This window comes from Camarhynchus parvulus, chromosome 13 (assembly GCF_901933205.1).
Source record: "Camarhynchus parvulus chromosome 13, STF_HiC, whole genome shotgun sequence".
NCBI classification, from domain to species: domain Eukaryota; kingdom Metazoa; phylum Chordata; class Aves; order Passeriformes; family Thraupidae; genus Camarhynchus; species Camarhynchus parvulus.
Genome location: NC_044583.1, coordinates 2,904,521 through 2,923,306, shown reverse-complemented (window position 1 = coordinate 2,923,306; position 18,786 = coordinate 2,904,521). Strand labels below are relative to the sequence as shown.

At 53.2% G+C, this 18,786-nt stretch overlaps 1 protein-coding gene across 1 annotated transcript in view; it reads right to left on the bottom strand.

Annotated features, from left to right (window-relative positions):
• Positions 1–2,433, bottom strand: part of NRG2 (neuregulin 2) — a 158,870-nt gene extending 156,437 nt beyond the window's left edge. The window contains exon 1 of the mRNA XM_030957411.1: positions 2,007–2,433. Within this exon, the coding sequence (XP_030813271.1) occupies positions 2,007–2,430 (424 nt within the window). The 5' untranslated portion in view covers positions 2,431–2,433. The remainder of the gene's footprint in view (positions 1–2,006) is intronic.
• Positions 2,434–18,786: the final 16,353 nt, after the last annotated feature.

Here is an 18,786-nt window from a genome sequence, read left to right as displayed (position 1 = left end):
CCACAGCTATGACATTTCCCAACCACCAGATTTTATTTTTCCTTTGGAATCTGCCATCGAGCTCTGCTGAGATGAGGCTCCCACAAATCTGCAGTGTCCCTCAGCCAGGGAGCCGAATCAGCCCATCAGAGCCACACAGAAACAAAAGCATCAGCTCCAAGGAGGTGTCACGACAGAATGACAACCCTTAACTTGTTGTTACATCAGCCCACACATTAACGCTTTGGGCCTGAGCCAGGATGCCACGGAGCAGCCTCTGTTCCCCTTCAAGTCAAACCCTGCTATTCAGGGATGCACAAGTTCAGAATCCTTTTTGATTTAAAAAAAACCTAAAAACAATAAAAGCCACATACCTTTTGCTGTGTTTTCCCCTGACAGCGAGACCACAGTCCTGAGAAATTCCCCCATTTACTTTCCTCTTGTCTCTACCACAGCTCTTTCACTAAATCCTCTCTGTCCACGATGGCCCATATACAGATGCACATGAAATTAGTGTCTCCCAAATTAGTTTTCTTGCACACAGTCCTAGCCCATTTTCCTCAACAACATATTATGATATGCAAGGTTCCACCTTTCTCCCAGGAAACACAAGCTTCTAAATTTATCTTTTGGATAACTAAAAAAAGAGGCAGGTCTGGCTTTCACAATGCGGGGTCAGCAGTCCCGAATGGCAGAGTATTTGGCCCAGAAACACCCAGTTAATACCACAACACCAACCACCACAGAGCAGTACACATCTGGTCATTACAGAGCTAAGTATAACTTGACAAAGTACCTTGCTTTTAATGAGGCAAAAGGCCAATTAGCCTGATGAGGATGCAGTGTACTGACATTGAGCGGGGAGCCTGGATTCCCTGGAGCTACACCCTGTGTATCCTCGTAACACAGCAAACACGAGGAATCCAAACCCCTGCTGAGGGCACGGCGCTCAGAGCTCTCCGGGTTAACACCATCCTTCTCCAGATTTTGTGACACAGTATCCAGCATTCAGGCTGGATGAAGGGCCAGCCGCGCATTTTTGTCAGCTCTGATCCAAACCCTGGGAAAATGCAGGCATTGTCCTCGCCCGGTCCCCACCGCCCAGCCCTTCGCAGGTGTTCACCTGCCAGAGGACAGCAAGGAAAACCCAGGAACAAAAGCAGGGACGCTCCGGCGGGCGCTTCCCGTTGAAGTCATTTCATAACCGCGTTTCCAGAGGTGCTGGAAGAACAGCACGAGCCACCGCACGAGAGCCGTGATCGGAGACACCGAAATGCGCGGAACGAACAAAAGAAAAACCAACTTCCCCCCCGCGAGGCCGTTATTTTGGAAGACGCAAAACTTCCCGGCTCTTAGGGCACACCTGGAGCGCTGCCCCTGTCCCAGCCCCGCATCCCGGGCCCGGCCCCCTCCGCAGCAGGGAATGCACCCGGGGCGGGGGTCGCGGCCGGAGCCGCCGGAGCCCCCACAGGCCGGCAGCTTTCCCGGCAGGGCTGCCACGGCCGAGACCCCCGAGGGGAGAGGCACCGGGGCACCGGGACCGCGCTCAGAGCGGGGCTCCCGCGCGGCACCGCCGAGCGCCGGGCGGCCGCGGGCTGCGGGCACTCCCCGCACCGGGCCCGGGGCTGCGCTGCTGGCGCGGAGCCGGGCCGGGGCTGCGGGACCTTGAGCCGGGAGAGCGAGGAGCCCCGGGCCCGGGGATGGGGGCAGCGCGGCTGCGGCGGCCGGGCCGCGCGGAGCGCATCGTATCGTATCCATCGCATCGCATCGCATCGCATCGCATCGCATGGCATCGCATCGCATCGATCTCCCCCGGTGCAGGCGCGGCTCCCGGGGCCCACCGGGGCTGAAGTGGGGAGGCGATCGCCGGGCACCTGTCCCCCGCAGGTCCGAGCGGTACGGACCTGTCGCCCCGCGGCTGCCCGGGACGCGGGCCAGCGCTCCCCCGCGGCCGCTCCGCCATCGCCCCCCGCCGCCGCTCCGCCATCGCCCCCCGCCGCCCCCCGCCGCCGCGGCGCGGCCCGTACCGCAGTCGGCGCAGAGGATCCGCTCCACGTCCCGCTTGAAGTTCTTGCCGCTGGTGTCGAGCGGAGGGAAGGCGGTGCGGAAGACGAGCGGCTCCTCGGTGGGCTCCAGGAAGAAGATGTAGCGGTGGTTGCGCTTCACTTTGAAGCAGGGCGCCTTGGAGCCCACGCTGATGAGCTGCTCCCGCTGCAGTCCCCCGCTGTTAAGGGGCCACAGGTCGAGCACCTTGACCAGGACACCCCCGGCGGGCCCGGCGCCGCGGCTGTCATTGCCGCCGGCGGGGGGGCCCACGGACTGCACCTTGCCCTCCAGCACCACCGCCGCCGTGTACGCCTGGTCCTGCACCGACTTGAGGCTGGGCGAGTAGCAGGCGAGGGAGACGCCGAAGAGCAGCATGGAGAAGCCGGGCGCCGGGTCGCGCCTCATGCCGCCGGCTGCCGCTCGCTGCCCGCCGGCCCTGCGGCGGCGGCCGGGCTGCGGGGCCGGGCTGCGGGGCTGCGGCGCGGCGGGCGCGGCGGGGCGGAGCGGAGCGGCGCGACGCGGGGCGGCACGGCACGGCACGGCACGGCACGGCACGGCACGGCACGGCACGGCGGCGGGGCGGCACGGCACCTGCACGGAGCGGCACGGCAGGGCACGGCACCGGCACGGCCTGGCGCGGCGCGGCCGCGGCGCGGCACCGGCACAGGCACTGGCGCGGCGCGGCGCGGGGAGGAGGCGGGATGCTCCAAAGCCGCCCCTGCCCCCGGGATGCTGACCCTGCAACCCCCCGGAAAGGTGATTCCCTGCCCGGGGACTCCCCCCCGGGGGATGCCCGCTGCGGCGGGGATCCCCGCGTCCCTGGGGGTCCTCGGCGATGGAGGCAGACCGCGCTCCCTCCCCCCGGCCATGCAGCCGGCCCCTCGGCAGGCCCCCAGGCGTTCGCAGAACCCCCCTTTTCCCCGCAGAGCAAACCAAAGATGCGCTCATTTGGGGGCGGCTGCAGGTGACACGGGGGTTCCGCGATGCGCAGGGCCCGCGAGCCGGGGATTCCTCTTTGCCCGATGGTTTTATGGAGCTGGGAGATTTGTGCCCGAGATTCCCTGCACATCTGAAGGAAAGGCATTAACATATTGACAAACGGAACACGCAGCGGCCGGGGAGACAAAGCCGCCTTTCATGCCCCGTTCCTGCAGCCTCTCGTTAATAAACAAATGCTTTTCCCTGCAGTGGCTTTCAGGAGGAGTCGCTTTAAGCTCCAAAAGGTGCTTTTTTGGGTTTATTCTCGAGGCTGATCCTGAAGCATCTGCGCTCCCAAAGCCTCGCTTACCCAGGCAGTGCGGGAGGGAGCTGAGATGCTCAGTTAGCAGCAGCAGGGGATTTTGTGGTGCTTGTTGTTGCACTGGATTCTGCGTTGAAGGGGAGCGGCCATAGTCCCATCCCACGGAGGCGACCTGGAGGCGGGAGGGCGATGGCTCTGGGCACAGACTGCAATGTCCCCAGAGCCTTTAGAGCCCCAGGGAAACCCCCGAGCAAACCTCAAGGGATGACAAGAGCTGGGTCTTTGAGCCCATCAATGAGAGCAGAGGAGCACAGATGGCAGGATCGGGATTTACTTTCCATTTAACATAGCGCAGCCAGAACCATCAGGAAAAAGAAGGGAGCAGAGCCGTTGTGCCCAGCCCAGCCCAGGCATGGGGCGTAGCCTCTCCTCGTGTTTGCCCGGCTCGGGGCGGCAGGCAGCGCTGTCCCACCGCTGGCACACGAGGGCACAGCCCCCGCACACGCACCCGGGGCTCTGCAGCTCCTGCTGCCAGCCCGGAGCGCCGCTCTTCCCTCTCTGGGAACGCTCTCAGAGCGGCGTTACCATTGCGGGGCCGTGGTGCACCCGGAGCCCCGCAGCGCGCACACAGCAGGGCTCAGGGACTATTTCTTTCTTGTACACATTTCTCCCGCTAAGCGTGATTTTCTGTGGCTTTTTGGTCTCAGATGTTTCTGAAGGCTTTCTCTTTTCCCCCGATTGGTGACCATGCCCAACTGCAGAGAAATGCAGGGGGAGGTCGAAGGGACCAGAAGTGTTTCCCACAGCAGAGGGAAGAGCAATATTTTAAATTCAGGAAGCTGCTCAGAGGAGCAGGGAAACCACCTGACTTCTCTCATCTTTTGACATAAATCTCTGTGGAATTTCCCCTTTCCCTATCATTTTGCTCAGACAGCAACTGAGGTTCTGCCTGAAAAGGAAGGAGATACCCGATAGCATAACTTGATCTGGAGCTCGCCTGCTCTGCCCTGGCTCTCAGCAGAAAGGGCACTTTCATGCCCAGGCAGCTGAGTTGCTAATCCTTGTCTGTTTTTGCAGGCTGAAATCCCAGCGAGACCACAGCAGTTCTCCCACTGAGAAATTCAGTGTAAGGTACCTGTGAGGCCTCTGGGGAAATTTAGAAAAATGAGGGTTTTCTTTGTCTTTGGGGCATTTTGAAGTCCAGAACACTTAGACTCAAAAAAGGGCACTGGTCACATCTCCTTTTAGCAGTATTTTTTCTGTTGTTCAGCCTAACTCTTCACCAGGCAAAGTCACCTGGTTTTCATCACTTGAGACACTTGCTTTTCTCTTTTCATGTCAGAAATTGTTTAGGACTAAATCCCTCTCCCTCCTTTATGCTGTTCTTCCCATATAAATGGAAAATCATTATTTTCTACAGGTCCTTGGGCATTTTGACACATGAAATAAATAAAGCAAGGTCCTTGGTGCAGTTACCAGAGCAACCTGAACACTGACTTTGAGAGAATGATGCCTAAATAACCGATTTAAAAATATTTTCCTTCAGTTAAGGAGAACTTTGGGCAGGGAACCCAGGAGGTCTGTGGTCTGCTTTAATTTATCCAAAGCCCATCTCTCCCCTCACTCCCTGCTGTGAAGCCCCACCATATTTGCCATCCTGGCACAGGGATGGGGAATCTGATCTCAGCCTGGATTCCACCCTGTCTGTAGGACCCCAGAGTTCAGCAGCACCATCAGAGGTTTTCATTCCTCAGGCAAGTGCTGTGGGGGCTGGTTTTTCTTTTACCTCCTTAAATTTTGTTCCTGTAATTTCCCAGAGATGCCTGAAAACAAAGCACCTCTCAGGTCTGTCTTGGCCTCTGCCAAGGGAGCTCCTGGCACAGAGCCCTGCCTGGTGCACAGGCAGTGTCCCAGTGTCCCTCCCTCCCTCAGGGAGCCCTGCAGCTCTTCTGCAAGGACTGGTGTTGACCTCAGCAGCACAGGCAGGCAGGCTGTCCTTCTTCAGCACCCTCCACAGGTTGCAGATGCTCAGCATCCTCTGTGAAAGTTGAAGTTGTGCTCCTGCAAATCCCATGTGGGGCTTTTGGTGGAAGGAGGAACAGAGCACAGAGTCACAGAACGTGCTGAGCTGGAAGGGGAAGCATTGACTCCAACACCTGGCTCTGCACAGGACATCCCAACAATCCCACCCTGTGCCTGAGAGCATTTCCAAATGCTCCTGGAGCTCTGCCAGCCTTGGGGCTGTGCCCATTCCCTGTTCAGTGCCCCCCAGCACCCTCTGAGGGAAGATCCTTTCCCTGATACCCAGCCAAGGACAGGTGCAGCCATTCCCTGTGTTACCCAGCACGGGGCTGTGCTAAGCTGTTGCCCATTTCAGGCCAGCCTCAGAACCATGCATGCATTGCAGGGGTGGCCCCCACCTCCCCCAGCCCTTCCCAGCACCAGCTCTATCCTGGATCCCTGCAGGGAGCCTCAAGCCTGCTGGTGTGAAGATGGCAAATACAGGAGACACATCCCATACCCCAGCCAAGGGAAGGTTGCTTTCCCTCCCTATGGGACATTCCCTCCCTGCAACGATCAGGTGTTTCACAAAAGCCCCACAAATGCCAACAAACCCATTGCAACCAGGTTTTCCCATCTCCAGGTCTTCCCTGCAAGGATTTGGATTGTTCATTTTGGGGATGCCCATGGAGAGCATCATGTAGGGCAGGAGCCAGCCCTTCCCCAGGACACACCAGACTCCTGGCACCAGGGGGACACCACCACAGCCTCAGGTGAAATGAGAAAAGCAGGTGATTAATGATGAACACAGGAACTGTGTGGAAAAAGCAAAGCCCAACACTCAGTCTGAGACTCCAGCCTGGACATTGACTAACCACAGAATCAGAGAATGGCTGGGATTGGAAGAAACCTTAAAAATCATCTACATCTACACATCTCCTGCCTGTTAATGTCAACTTCCAGACCAGGGGAAGGCAGAAATGAGGGTTGTAGCTGTAGGCACCAATGCTGTCAGAAATGGACCATCCTGGCACAGAGGCCTGATCCAGCCACCCACCCTTCTCTCAGCTAGGAGAGCATCAACCCACTGTAATCCCAGGAGATGCTCAACAGTCCAAAGAAAAGCTGAGAGCATTTGCTGTAGGGAGAAAAAAAGCAGGACTTTGTTATGATGAAACCCACCCCAAGAAGCTTTTTATCTCTTGGCATATGGTGATCAAAGGGAAAAAATCAAGAGGAAGTGGTTTCCTCCACCTGAGAGAGAAGCTGTTGGGGTTCCCTCCAGCCCCTTTGTGACATATTCACCTCGGCAGTAGGAAGGAAAAAAATCTACTCATCCTTCAAGGAAATGTGTGCCTCTTTTATTTGCTGCCCTCCCCGAGAAACTCATTCACTCCTTGTCCACCCACACAAGCAGGAATGATGAATGAAAAACAAACCATAAACAATTCAGCCTTCCCTTTTTCCTCCCAGCCTTCCAATCAGATGTTCCAGCGCCCAGATTCTGCTCGTGGATCATTCCTGTCGCGTGCCTTGGCTCGCACGCTCGTTCCTTGGATACAGCTGCATCCAACACATTTACAGCAGCTCCAGGGCTTCACTCAGGGTGGAGGAGCCTCTGCAGGGCACCACTGCCCAGAGCCACAGGGTTCCTCTGGTGGCACTGGCAGAGCTGGACACTGGCAGGGAGCTGATGATCAGCCAGGCAGCTTTTTGTGTCCCCCAGAAGGACAGCAGTGCCCAGGCACTGTCACCAAAAAGATGCCAGGGTGAAAAATGGCACCAGTGGGAGCAATGCTCCCCACAGGACCGTGTATCCCAGCCTGAGAGACCCCTCCATCCCAGAGATTCTCCCTGGGCTGGATTTCGCTGCCAGCCACTCGGATGTTTCCCTCTCTCTCTCTCTCTTTTCTCTCCACACAACCTCCTTACACCCCCCTGTGTATCAAATAACAATTGCAGCCATACCAGGGCATCAGGTATGTCTGTGCACTTCTGAATTCTCTTCATAGGCAAAGTCCCCTCCCACTTTTGCCTGTTTTGTGTATTTTTATGTAAAAATATGCTGAGTGGGTGTATGCCTTATTACACATGTAGGAAACATGGGGAATGAGGACTTGAGATACCATCACAATAAAAGAGAGGGACAAGGCTCTTTGGCTTTGCCCTTGATTCCCCGTTTAAATTTAAATTTATAAATAAATTTAAATTTAAATTTAAAATATAATTTGCCATTGTTAGACAAGAGACCCTCTCCAAATTACTTCTGAGATCCAGGAGACCATTTCTGCAGCAACAAGTTACTGCTTGTGGGCAGCCTGTGGCTGGAAAATGCCCTTGATATTACAGAAATGATAACTTGTTTAATAGATCCAAATAAATAGGAAAGCCCAGGAGCTCGGGTGGCAGCATCTGAGCCCTGTACTGAGAGGTGCACAGACCTGAGGGCAAGGCTAAATATAGGTCCCACAAACCAGAACAACAGAGCTTTTACTGAGAAGATAATCAAGCCCTGGAGGAAACTACACAATATAAAGCTGAGATTTAAAATAAATGTGAAATGAGTTGGTGGATTCAGGACTAGTTCCTTATGGAAAAGTTTTCACATCAGAAAAAAATTAGTTTGGTGAAATGGGCTCTTTAATTAGCAGTTTCAGCAGGAAGCCAGAGGGATTTGAGGGGTTCTGGAGCCTCATCCCTCACCTTTCCATCCTGCCCTTTGCAAGGAGAGCTGGGATGAGGTCAGGGGTGGGCTGTCCCAGGCTGCTGCATGTGAGGGGCTGAAGAGGAGCCCTGTTTGCTCTCCTTGTGCTCTCCTGTTACCATGCACTTCCCAAGACCATCCTGCATTCTCCAAAAGCAACACCCAGGGCAGCAGGTGCTGAATCCAGGCAGGAAATCCACAGGACTGGTGTCCATGGCTCCCTGCACACCAGGCTCTCCTCCAGCACCCACCAGTGGCCAGGCTGCAGCCACTGGGACTGTCCAAACCAGATCCTGAATGCTGGATCCCACCCACCAGGGAACACCATGGTGCTGCCATGTCCTCACCCAGCTCTCCCTCAGCCAGCTAAAGGGGTGCAAATCAAAAAATTAGACCAAGTTGGTTTTCCTTTTTCTCCCTCACTCTTTCCTCGCTTCATCTCACACTGTAATCTTGTGGTTTGCAATTAAATTGTGTCTTTATGTCTCCTTTCCTCAATAAGTTAATGAAAATGACTTTTGCTCCAAGGTGGAGCATGAATGTCTCACTCTGTGCTGAGCATGAGAGCAAGACACAGCACCCAGGAGGAACAGAAGCTCCTGCTTCCCTGGGGAGTGATGGGTTCAGTCGGGCTTCTGAGCCCCTCCAAGCATCTGAGCCTCAAGTTTCCATTTTCAGCTCCATTTTCAGCTCCTTCTCCTCCTTGCAAAGCCTGTGCAACAGCAGTGGGAGGTTACAAATAGAGCGAGGCAGCTCATCTGCTGCATCTCCCTGTGTGATCCGTGGGCACACACGTGCACGTGCTGGATCCTCCCTCCCAGGCACCTCCAGACTCTCCCGACCACCCAAGGCCACGCTGCCTTCCCAGGCTGCAGCTCCCTCCTCAGCCCTTTGCTGAGCACCTCCTGCCTGGAGCTCAGGACACAGGCAGCACTGCTGGGGAAGATGAAACAGGAAAGCTTTATAAATATGATTGCCAGGCAAAAGATTTTGAGAATATGGAAACTGTAAGTGAGATTGAAATGAAAGGAAGCTTTGAGATAACTTAGTTACTGAACAACTAGAAAACAATGGTGTGGCCAGCTGAGGGTTATCCCCTTTTGATGAAACAACACCCTCTGCTTGCAGACAGCTCCAAGGGTCAGAGCAGACCCTACAGCTTGGCAGAAGGGTCCAAAGAGGAGTTTTTAGGGTTTAAAATGTAACACAGTATGGTAATGTAGTGATTCTTATAGCCTGTAAGTAAATGCTGTAGGATTTGTATCTTGTATTAGATTGGTTAGTGAGAATTAGAATATTCAGCACAGAAGAAGATTTATTGTATTGTAATGGGAACTTTGCTCTTTTGCCCCTCTTACTCTCTCACCCTCTCATCCTCTCTCCCCCTCTCTTCTCTCAGCCTGCTCTGAGCTGTGGCTGGCAGCTCCCAGCAGGGCCCTGCACCCAGGCCCTTTGCAATGAACCCCAAATTCCTGACCTGGCTGCAGAGATCTCTGATCTCCGTCCGTCCCAACTGTGCTACCCCCCGCAATGTTCCTACACAGCACCACGTGCATCTGCACTGAGATTAACCCTGCACAGCCAGGGACAGCAATTTGCATTTCCTCACCCAAAATTCATCCCCTGGGAAGTGTCAGAACACAGGATATCCTTCTGGCTGTCCTGGACTGCCAAGACCCCTGCTAGGGGGCTCAGAGACCCTGGCACAGAGCCCAAGACACCTGTGGGTTTGATTATGACCCCTGGAGCAAGTTACCAACCTTAGATGAAGATCTGCAAGCCACGACAGTTTAAGTAGAATGACAGTGAATTTATCATGGGGTGAAAAATAGATTTTTTGGGGTTTTTAGAATGGGGGTTCAGGGAGCAAGATGGAGGAATCTGGGCGTGTCCAGCCTTTCTCCTTCTTCTTCTTCTTGGCCTCCATCTTCTGGGTGATGTTGGCACTTTTAGATTGGTTTAGAGTAGAAGCTCACTGTCTAACACAGGTGATAGGTATTGGGAAGTCATTGTAAATATTGTACAGGTAGTTTTTAGTATAAAAAGATAACACTGCCCCAGGGGCAGGCAGAGTGCCTGGACTGTCTTGCTGAGCGGACCTCGGCTGGACAGGAGAAGAAATTCTATAGATAAGAAACAGTAAACAACCTTGAGACCAAGAACTGAAGAGTTCTGACTCCTTCTTTGACCACCAGGCTGGGAAAAGAGACTTTCTAACACATCTTGGGGTCACTGTGAGCAGCAGAGACCCCGAGAGGAAGGATGCCAGGCCAGCTCTGACAAGACAGAGGCTTCAGTGAGAGGCTCTGCTTGCTGCAGGAGTGATGGGGCACTGCCATCACCTGCCTTACCTGCCCCAGGGGTGCTGCTCCTGCCTCTCTCCCCTCTCCTGGAGGCTGGATCACACACACAGACTCACTGGGGCAGGGACATGGGCATTAAAAGGAGGGATGATGGGAGGTGGTCTCGTTTAGTCTGTCTGAGAGGAAGTTTAGGGCTGAGATAATGGGTAAAATCTACCTGGAGGGCAGGTAGAAAGGTGACAGAGCCAAAGTCCCCTCAGTGGGGCATGTCACACAGGCCAGGGGCCCTACAGTGCAGCTTGGGAGGCTGAGGTGAATATCCAGGTGGTGTTTCTTCCTCAGGAGGTGGTGTATCCCCAGGAGAGCACACAGCATGGGCACAGGGGTCCTTCATTGTTTGGGGTTGATGAGGCTGAGCCCAGTGGGGCTGTGGTCACCCTGACCTGCTGCTGACAACAGTCATGGTGCAAGCAGGCACCAGCCAGGAGCATCCCACTGGGTTCCCATCCCACTGCCCCTGCCAGGACCCTGAGACTCTGGGATATGTGAGCTCTACCCGGTCTGGCATGGCTGTTTCTGAGCCCCCAGCTAGCAGGATAATGCTGGCTGCCCCTGACACAACACACAGCACTGCTGTTCCCTTCCAGGAGTCACTGCTTCTTCATGCAGGGAAGCAGTGGGGACCCGAGTGAGGCACTTCAGAGCAGGGATCTGGCACAACCCTCCTGTTTCCCCAGGCTGGGGATGGCTCAGGGAGGCAGCAGAGCCTTGGCTCTGCTCTGAGGGGAGCAGTGTGTCCCTAGTCCCCCAACAAGCCCACCCATTTCCTCAGGGACACTCCCTGGGCTGGGTGGGGAAGGAGGTGGTGTGGGGGTCTCTCCAGTCTCAGTGAGAAATATCCAACAGCAAAAGGCTTCATAAAATATCTGTTTAAACAAGGCAGAGTGAAAAGTGAAATATCAAGGGCAAGTAAGCCTCCTGCCCCCTCAGATGCAGAGCACCCTGCACTTGTGCAGCGTGGGATGGACCCAGGATGGATTTTCCCCAGTGCTGCACATATCCCTTCCCTGGAGAGAAGTTCTTCCTTTTTGGTTCCTCAAGCCATTATAGATCCTTCCTTTTATTCTGTCTTATTAAAGCATCTGTTTTATGATGCCATTTGCTGTCAGGCCTTTCATACTGAGATGTAGAATTAACCCCCTCTCACAGGGGCCAGAACCCCTTTCCTCCCCAGCCCCCTGCACTGCTTTCCCCAGAACAAGGGGCTGCGCTGCTGTGCTGTTGCTGCTGTGCTGCCTGCAGACTGCCCCACAGGTCTCCAGCAAAGCCAGTTCGCCAATGCTTCTGCTTTGTAAATAATTTTCCTCTCCAACACAAACCACGTGCTCCGCACACCACAGTCCCTTACCTGCTCCATCCAAACCTTGTGGAATCCCAGCACTGCATCTCCCCACCTGAACCTCATGGTATTTGCTGAGCAGCTGTAAAACAATTAATTGAATTTAATTATTGAGAGGATTTTCATGTTTCCTGCACATTTACACACCATGTTATCTCAATCACACCAGGGCTGGTCTCTAATTCTCTTTTTAATGAGTTCCCAAAATATTCCCATAAGCAATATCCTCAAACCAGCTCCTCTATCTAGACACTGTGAGAGGCTGAAACCCCCTCATGGCCCCTGGGGAGGGAGAAGAACTTCTTGCTGTGCTGGGTGCATTCTGTGCTGGCACCAGGCAATTCCTGCTCTCCCAGCAGCAGGATTTAGGGGAGCCAAGGTTTTCTCCTCCTCCTGGTGTGATCCAGTCTGTGCTCCTTCAGTCCTTCAGTCTCCTGCAGGGCTATTGCACAGCCCCAGCTGGGACCTGTGGGTCTAAAAGCAGAACAAGGAATTACCTCATAAAAGTGAAGGTTTTTCCCCTCTGACACCAAGCCAGAGTGGACTCTGCAGCCAATTTGCTCTGTGAGAAACCAGAGCATGGAAAAATTCAGTACCTTCATCATTTTACTCATGGCATCTTTGAGGGAAAAGCAAAAAGATGTTGCCTCTGTGGTAAGGGTCTGGCTTATGGACTAAGAGGTTTTCAATTGTACATCTCTTCAGCAAAATCCAAAACACTGGGATGAGTTCTGGGACAACTTTTTTGAGCTGGTAGTCTCTGGATAAGCCACAGAGAGCAGGAATCCCAGGTTTCCAAATCCCAGACAGGTTTCAACAGGACAGAAAGGAATCCCACCCAGGGCCACAATGATGCTCCAGAAAACACTCCCAGAGCAGCTCTGAAAGAGATAAAGGCAAATGTTAAATAATTACTGAATAAACTTTGAGACATTCCCCTGCTACAGAACAACATTTCTTAATGCTGCCCATGGGAAGTCACTTACAGAAAAGGAACAGTGCCTGACTCTTGTCACAGCACCCAGGTGAGGCTCACAGGACCCTGCAGTTGTGAGCTGGGCCTCTCTTCACCTCAGGGCTGGCAGGAATCAACCCCACCACCTTGTGAATGACAAGTGACTCTGCTGCCTTAGATAACCCCACACCACAGCCCTTCTCTTCTTGGTAAAGCTTAAAATGAGAAGCCAAGTTGGCTTTTCTCTTCCTCTATGGAAAACTATGGACCTTCATAGGGTGATATCACACCTACCTCCCAGCTGTGGCAGCCCCTCTCACCTCCCACAGGAGGAATGCAAAGCTGGCCATACCTCCATGGGCCAGCACAGCTGAGATCTCCATCCTCCTTGAAGGACAGCTGTGACTTCCTACCAGGGCAGGCACTGGAGCATGGCCTAAAGAACAGCTTTGTCCTTCTGGAAACGACAGGGACTGGGGTCCAGCAGATGCCTCCTCCCAGGTGTGGGGCAGGACACCTGGCTGGGCCACAGAAGGACAGAGCAGTGCTGCAATACCTGAAGAACGGCTTCAAACACTCACCCTGTTACCCCTCACTCCACAAAATCACATTCAGAGATCATCTTGTATCTCCTCTAATCAGGTTTTGCCACCATAGCCAGCTGCTGTGGTGAGATGAGAAGCCTTGGTTGTTCTCATGTGTGCACAACGAGGAGTTCAGAAGTTACAAGCTATAAATTCTTCTGGACCAAAGTTCCCTCCTTCTCCAGGCCAAGCTGAGAAGTATCTGTGTAAATAGGTTTGTTTACAGTCAACCAAGTGTTTTCATCCCAGCGACCCAACCAGATTCCTGTCCTGATGATGAGACTGCCAAACAGCATCAGCACCAGCATTGGGCAGAGCAGCAGGTGCCCTGCCTGGCTCTGTGCCCACTCCACTGGGCTGTGGGACCCCTGCCTGGCTCTGTGCCCACCCCACTGGGCTGTGGGACCCCTGCCTGGCTCTGTGCCCACCCCACTGGGCTGTGGGATCCCTGCCCCACCCCAGGCCCAGCCCTGGAGAAAGATCAACCTCCTGGGACACATCACCTGTCCCAGACAGAGCAAGACCAAGCACAGGGCCAGCGTGAAAGCTCAGAGCCACCTCCAGGAATAGCTCTGAAGGGGGCAATTCCTGTCTCCTGGACTGGCACAGCAGCTCACACCCTCTCTGGGAGCATGGACCTCTCCCAGGGCAAGCCCCTGCTCAGCCTCAGCACCAAGGCAAAGCATGGGGGATGAAACACTGCAAAACAAGCTTGGAGCAGGGCCATGCCTGGCCATGAGCCAGAGAGGGGCCAAGAGCACTGTGAGCAGAAAAGGTGTTTATAAACACCTCTCCAAGCCTCCTGCACAGCCAGACAAGCTGTGGAAATGCCTTTGGCTCCTTCCTGCTCATCTCTGGCTGGGCTCCACAAGAGCTTCCAGGGCATGATTTTGTCCATTTATCTTAGAATTGGGAGGGAGGGGAGTTGGAAAAGTTTAAATTAAGTTCCAGTGCCTCTGCTCTCCTCCAGGTAGGTATTACTCTATTCCTGGGTTTATGTAGCATCCTTGAAATTACTGCTTTAGGTATCAGCTGTGCCTGCAGGGCTGCATTCACTCACTCACACACACACACACACATTTGCCCCCAGGAGCCAAAAGACAGGTCCTGAGCCTCTGCAATGAGCTTAACACTGCTAGAACAAGTCTTGAATACACCCATTAGCCTTGTGGCTGCTGCTTACCACCACAGGAAAAGAGGATTCAAAACCAGGGCCACTAAAATCACTAGTGCAGGGTCCAGGGAGACAATTATCTGCATGCAGCAAGAGGTTCCACCTTAGGAACATCAGCTCCTTGCAATCCAGCCCCTGTCTGCACTGCACAGCTCCATCTGCACTGCTGCAGTTTGTTCCTTGTGTGAGTTTCGGGAGAGTTTTCCTTTCAGAGTCATATAAACCAAACCCCACAGAGGATGGGGAGCTGGGATTCTGTGTGCTGCTTGTGGCTGGGGTAGAATTAATTTTCTTCCCAGTGGCTGCTATGGGGCTGTGCTTTGGATTTGTGCTGAAAACATGGCTGATAACACAGAGATGTTTTTGTTGTTGCTGAGCAGGGCTTACACAGAGCCAAGGCCTTTTCTGCTTCTCATATCACCCCACCAGTGAGCAGGCTGGGGGTGCACAAGGAGCTGGGAGGGGACACAGCCAGGATAGCTGGCTCCACTGACCCAAGGGATATCCACAGAATCCACAGAATCACTGGGTTGGAAGAGACCTTCAAGATCAAGCCCAACCCAGCCCCAACACCTCAACTAAACCCTGGCACCCAGTGCCACATCCAGGCTTTGTTAAACACACCCAGGGATGGGGACTCCACCACCTCCCTGGGCAGAACATTCCAGAACTTTATCACCCTTTCTGTAAAAAACTTCTTCCTAATACCCAACCTGTATTTCCCTTGGTGCAGCTCATCCCAGAGCACACAGCTCTGCTGTCGTGGGGGTGCCTGAACACCTTCCTGCAATGGCAGGAGGCAACAGATTCCTTGCTTTGCTTTGCTGGTGCATGTAGCTTTTGCTTTCCCTAACTCTCTTTATCTCAGCTGCCAGTTTGTCTCACTTTCCTCCTTCTGATTCTCTCTCCCATCCCATCAGGGGGGAGTGAGCGAGTGGATGATGGTGCTGAGCTGCCATTTGGGGTCAAACCACAGCACTGTGTCATGCTGGCAGCAGCCAGCCCACCTGAGAGCAGAGGACTCGCTGCATCCTCTCCCAGTGGCAACAGCCAGGTCAGCATCTTCAGAGAAAAACTTCTGGGCAAAAGAAAATGTCAAAGCATCCTTCTCTTGGATGCAAAACTGGTAAACTGTGATTTGTTCTGAATCTCATTTCAAAATGATGATTTGTTCTGTATCTTCCTTCTCATCCTTGCAGATGTTTGGGGTTTCTTTGGTCCCACATGGAAGCAGTCAGCCCATTCCACCCCAGCTCTATGAGCGCCCTTGCTCCCTGGGAACAGATTGCAAAAGATCTATTCCAACATCCTCACATACTTTTTAAGGAAAGGGGGTTTAAAGTAATCTGAGAAAGAAGCACAGCCTGCAAAAAGCTGCATTGGGGAGGGGCTGGGGTATTAACCTCAAACCCAGAAGTTACAAATGGCCAGAAAGCTCCCCTGGCTGGAGCAGGAGGTGTGGAGGTCCCAGGCACACTCGTACCTTGGAGTCTCTGGAGCCAAGACTTCTCTCTGCCTTTTCCCACCCTTTTCTCCTCTGGGACCCTGCACCAGCTGGACTGCTCTTGGGCACATTAGGGACCCCACCTGGTGTGATCCAACAGCTTTAGAGGCTGCAAATTAATGGCAGGGCAAAGCAGGCATTGTGGCACGGGAGGGGGATGCACCTCTATCAGGCAAAGCTGAGAAACCCAGAATGCTGCAGACAGTGCCAGCCAGTGCTTTCTAAAGCACACTTCCCAAAAACGTGCCTTGAGGGCATGGATTCACAGCCCACAACCCCCAGCATGTCCATGAGCCCAGAAGGAAAAGCAGGAGCAGAGAGGGTGTCAGCTGCTTTGCTGCATGGCTGTGCAAGTCCAGAACCAGCAGTCATGGCTGGAGGAACAACAGGACCAGCTGGGCACAGCCCTGAGACAGCAGCAAGGCAGCATGAAAACAAGAGGAATCAAACAGCAAAACCAGGAGGTGCTGTCATCATAATAAAAGGATGAACCAGCTGGTCACAGGAGCCAGAGCAGCTGTGCCTGTGAGCCAGCTATGCCCACCAACCTGGACATCCCTGTGGACAGAGCACCTTCCCAGCCAATGCCATGGGCTGCCATGGGAAGAGAAGGGGGAGGCCCACCCAGGCACCACACCAGTTCAACTGGAGGCAAAGAAGCCACCTGGATACTGGGAAGCAGGCAGTCACATACACGGGTGACACAGCCTTTGCTAACTGCTGCAAACTGCTGGGCTCTAGTCCTTGCTCCTCCTTGGGAGACAAGGAGCAGAGAGCCCTGGGTTTATAAATTATTCTCACTGAAAGCCAGCAAGATTGGAATTTGGTTGCCATTTGTTGCTAGCTTTCAACACCAGCCAGCACTTCCTGGATTATGTGGGGAGCTGAAGAACCATGCTTCCCCCTTAATGTCTCTGAGAACCAAGAGCTGGAGAGGGTCCTCGCTCTCTGCAGGTGACGACACCTCCATGGTCAGAAAGAACAAATGAGGGGGAAGCCAGCTGGCAAAAGGGCAGAGGGTTACTTGCAGGCCAGTCAAAGGAGAAGAGAAAGCACACTGGAGTCGGAACAAGCCATGGTGAAAACAATCCCAAACTTAATTCACTTGGATAGGACATCACATAATGCTTAGAAGAATTAGCCCTTTATATTTGCAGACACAAGAAGCAAGAACTTGTTCTGCCATTGTGCAGTCACTGATCCCTTCTTTCTTTCTTTCTTTCTTTCTTGTTTGTTTTTAGTTTCTGAAGAGTGAGCAAAAGCGGCGTCGTTACAGCTCACCATGGAAACTGCCGCTGTGGACAAGGAATGGCTGACATGTCCTCGGGATGTCACCCTCTAGCAGGTGGCCAAAAAGACACCAACCCAGTGCCCAGGGCCAGTGTGGATGCAGCCCTGCCCCACTGTGGAACAGCTGGAAGGCAGGCTCCCTGGCAGGGTTATCCCTCAGGCAGTGACCCTGCAGTTCCCCCGTGGAGGAATCCTTGCTTGGGTGCTGCCCCAAAACAGATCATCCAAGGGAGTGGAGCTGCTCTCTTGGAGAGAAGCGGTTCCAACTGGAGGGCTGCAGTTGTCCGTGGCCAAGCTTTCCCATTGTTATTTTACAGTCGCTTGATGTTCTGAAAGATATTTAGAAAAATGACTTTAACTGTCCTGTGCCAAACTGGGTGAGGGTGAAAAAAAAATGAAATTTGGCAGGGATGTTATTCATTCAGCATGTAGCTTGGATGACGTCCAGTGACTAACACAGGAGTTTTAACTGATCTGGGAGACTAAAAACCATTCACAAATAATTTGATTTAGGGTCACTGTGATTTCTTTTTATAAATAATTTTCATTGAGAAGTATTTTTTTAATTAGGATCGACAGATCCTAATAGCAACGCTATTGTGTGTGCCGCTCATCATTCCCATCTTCCTAAATGACTTTCATATGTTGTGTGCTGGTTTCTTGTTTGCTGCACACGATGGGGCTTGTTCACAGGGTAAGCAATGCCCCACAGCAGTGGACAAGCCATGCTGAACTCCTCTCTCCAAAGGCAGGCTCCAAGGAGGAGCCAGATGCAAAGCAAAGGGAGCTTTCACCATCCTGTTACAGGTTCCTGTTCAGGGGCTGCTCTGAGCCTTCACCCAGCCCCAGACACCCCCCCGTGGCTGTAAAAGCCTTCTGAGTGCTCTGCATCTGAGAGATGGCAACAGCAGCTTGGCTTTGGTGCTTCAATGCTCCAGCTCCCATCGCCACAGCACAGGAAGTTCTCTGAACTTCCCTTTCCCATGCTGGAAAGAGTTCTTGCTGGACAAGAACAGCACCAAGGGAAATATCTGACACAACTTGGAAAAAAGTCTAAACTCAGTCACCCCCTAACCCAGCAGATCACACACATCCTGAGCAGATCTGCAGGAGAATTCAGACAGCGGGTGAGAGAAGAATGACTCGGCGACTCAAATGAATCTTGCTTGGCAATATCCTCTGTGTGTGACAGCCTTTTCTTTGACTTGCACAATAACAATTGCAGCCCAGCCACTCCAGCTACTAATCTTATCTCTTGTTTGAATGGCTCTTAGCTTGCCTCCCGTTGATTATAAATGTTTGTACAAGTTCTTGGAGTCAGCGGAGTTGTTGTTTCGTAGCTGGATTACAGGCTGGGGCTCCAAACTTTGAGATGCTCACAGTAATGATCAGACATGTTCTTAAAAGCCCACTGAATTGGATTTCAAAACAAAAGGCCCATTGATCTTAAGCCTGAAATTCCAGCCACAACTCTGAAAATCTTTTCCCTTATCTTTCCAAGGAACTGAAACTGGTGTGGAAAATGACTACAACAGTCAAAGAAAGGAGGATTATCTCATGAGAGGAAGCTACCTAAATGTGGTCTCATTTAGGTATCAGAACAGGGC